This window comes from Chrysochloris asiatica, unplaced genomic scaffold (genome assembly GCF_000296735.1).
Source record: "Chrysochloris asiatica unplaced genomic scaffold, ChrAsi1.0 scaffold00001, whole genome shotgun sequence".
Lineage (NCBI taxonomy): Eukaryota > Metazoa > Chordata > Mammalia > Afrosoricida > Chrysochloridae > Chrysochloris > Chrysochloris asiatica.
In genome coordinates this window covers 25,432,684-25,435,235 of record NW_006408519.1, presented here as the reverse complement: position 1 = coordinate 25,435,235, position 2,552 = coordinate 25,432,684, and the positions used below count along the sequence as shown (strand labels likewise).

The 2,552-nt window shown below is 34.0% G+C and overlaps 1 protein-coding gene across 1 annotated transcript in view; it reads left to right on the top strand.

Moving 5' to 3' along the window:
• The window catches only part of TAF2 (TAF2 RNA polymerase II, TATA box binding protein (TBP)-associated factor, 150kDa), a 95,347-nt gene that overhangs the window by 28,488 nt on the left and 64,307 nt on the right, over nucleotides 1-2,552 (top strand). Inside the window, exons 10-11 of the mRNA XM_006830830.1 lie at nucleotides 882-1,036; nucleotides 1,746-1,860. Of these exons, the coding sequence (XP_006830893.1) occupies nucleotides 882-1,036; nucleotides 1,746-1,860 (270 nt within the window). The remainder of the gene's footprint in view (nucleotides 1-881; nucleotides 1,037-1,745; nucleotides 1,861-2,552) is intronic.

Here is a 2,552-nt window from a genome sequence, read left to right as displayed (position 1 = left end):
ATTAACTGAAGTTTTTTGATTGCTTGTTTTGCTTGTAATCCTTCATATGCAGAGCATTAATACTTGTGCTTTTTGTACAAGATTGGTATTAAAATGAAATTAGAACGTAGTGGTGAAAGTAAAACTATCTGTTTGTAAGATTTTGTTTTATGCATTCCTTAGGAAATTGATACTAAGGGTGAAGTGCTGTTTGGAAATTTTATCCATAGAAAAAAGTAAAAGATGTTTAATTTTTACTATTTTGCTAAAGTCTTCCATATATTTTAAATAAGTTTTTATGTAAATGGTTGAGTTATAGTTGAGAGAGTAGAAACCAACTGTATTATAAATGTATAGCAATTTTTCCACTGATAGCAATCTTAGAAGTGGTAAAAAAAAAATAACATTTTTTTAAAGAAGTATTTTATGTGTGTTTGTAAATTACATTTCTTTAATCCTCTTTCACTTTGCTTTTAGAGTAAAGACTAGAAATATTAAATGAGAGATGAAGCATAAAGGGCCATTCAACTTTTGGGTTGATATAAATCCAAATGAATATCTCAACTTCTTAAATAATGTTTTACATTCTCTGTAAAACTCCTGGTATGAGTTAGAGGTATTATATTAGTTGTTACAATTTTAGGGATCATTTTTAATTATTTTTTTTCAGTATAGTAGTAAAATTCAATAATATTCATAGAAAAATTATTTCATTATATTTAAATCTTTGCATGTTTCTATTGCTAAGTATAATCTTTAACTGAAACCATATGTCATTATATAATGATTGCCCTCTGTGAATGACTATAATAAAGTTATCATGTAGCATATGTATAGTGCAGACTTTAAGCAATATATATTATGTTAGATGACCTTCCTAATTGACACTTTGGTCTCTACAGGTGTTCAATAAACTGCTAAGTCTGGCTAGTACTGCTTCATCTCAGAAGTTCCAGTCACATATGTGGAGTCAGATGTTGGTTTCCACATCTGGGTTTTTGAAATCCATCTCTAATGTCTCTGGCAAAGACATCCAGCCTTTAATAAAGCAGTGGGTGTATCCTTTTCAATAGCAGTTCAACAAAGGGGGAGGGGAGGATAAGGTGCATGTGTTTGGGGAAGTGGAAGAAAAGAGATTTGAGGGACTAAAGAGGGTTTTAGCTATCTAACTTCTAAATGATAGTAAAAATATCCATGAACTATGAATCATTTGCTCTAAGGTACCCACCTATTATTGAGATATACATACACACCGATCTGTATATTTAAAGTTTGTCATATTTTGAAGCACTTTCAGTGTGTGAGTAAAGCAGTAGGTTTGATGGGGAGGTAACTAACCCACCAGACAGGGCTGTAGGATTATCTGTAAGCTGCACTGACCTGAGGACTTTTAGATGGGGTAAGAGGTTGGCACAACTTGAGTGGTCTCTTAGAAATTTTTCATTTAAAAAATACTATTGTAAAATAATAATAATAATATTAATAATAATAATAATACTATTGTATACTAGTAACCTTAGTATAATGACTTTGCTTTTTTTCCACAACAAATTTCTTAATGTTTCAGAAATTTTGTTTGAATCTGGAGAAGCATTTCCATAAGAAATATAAGTACTTTGCCACCTGGTTTGCAGTGAAGTGTGCTTCTCAAGCTTTGAATTCTTGGGGTGGGGGAAAACATTTGAAAATTACTACCTTTATGAACAACTTATTTTGGTAACTACATATTCAATTCCTTATGTAATGATTCCTTTACAATTCTTCAGAGACCAGAGTGGAGTGGTAAAATTTTATGGAAGTTTTGCATTTAATAGAAAACGAAATGTTTTAGAATTGGAAATAAAACAAGATTATACATCTCCTGGAACTCAGAAATATGTGGTAAGTGTATTTTCCAAAGTAGTCTTCTGCATTATCTTACCCTTTCAGTACAGGATGAGCATAAGACTGGGGAGGTGGTTAGAAGCTGTACAAGGAGGTTTTGTTTGGTGAGAACTAAACTGGGAAATCACTAAGTGTCAGTGAAAGGAAAGAAGGCTACAAATAGAGATTTCAGTGGGCTCCAGTCCTCCCAGCCCCTCTACCCTTTGGCGGTAACAGCCTTTCTGTGTCTCCAGATGTGCGTTTTGTATAATACTACTTTATGTTTTGGTTTATATACCTATTTACGTATAAATCCTGGTGTGACATTGTAGAATAAGCCCTGAACCACAGTTTAAATCCATCAGGTACTCCTGAGAAATCCTGTATGGGGTCATCATGAGTTGATGACACTAAACAACAGGACATAAACAGGGACTTATGTTGTGGTGCTTTAGGATCAGCACTGGACAGCAAACCACAAGGTCTGAAGTTCAAACCCACTAGCCTTCTCCTCGAAAACCATATACAGGATCTCTGTGAGTCAGAACCGACTCAAAGGCACTTAACCAACAACATTATACATTGAGGTGTACGATGATTAAATCAGTTGGGTGCTAGCCAAAAGGTCGGTAGTTTGAACCTGGCATCTGCTCCTAGGGAGGAAAATGGCAGCAATCTGCTTCCATAAAGGTTATGTTGTTGTTAAGTGC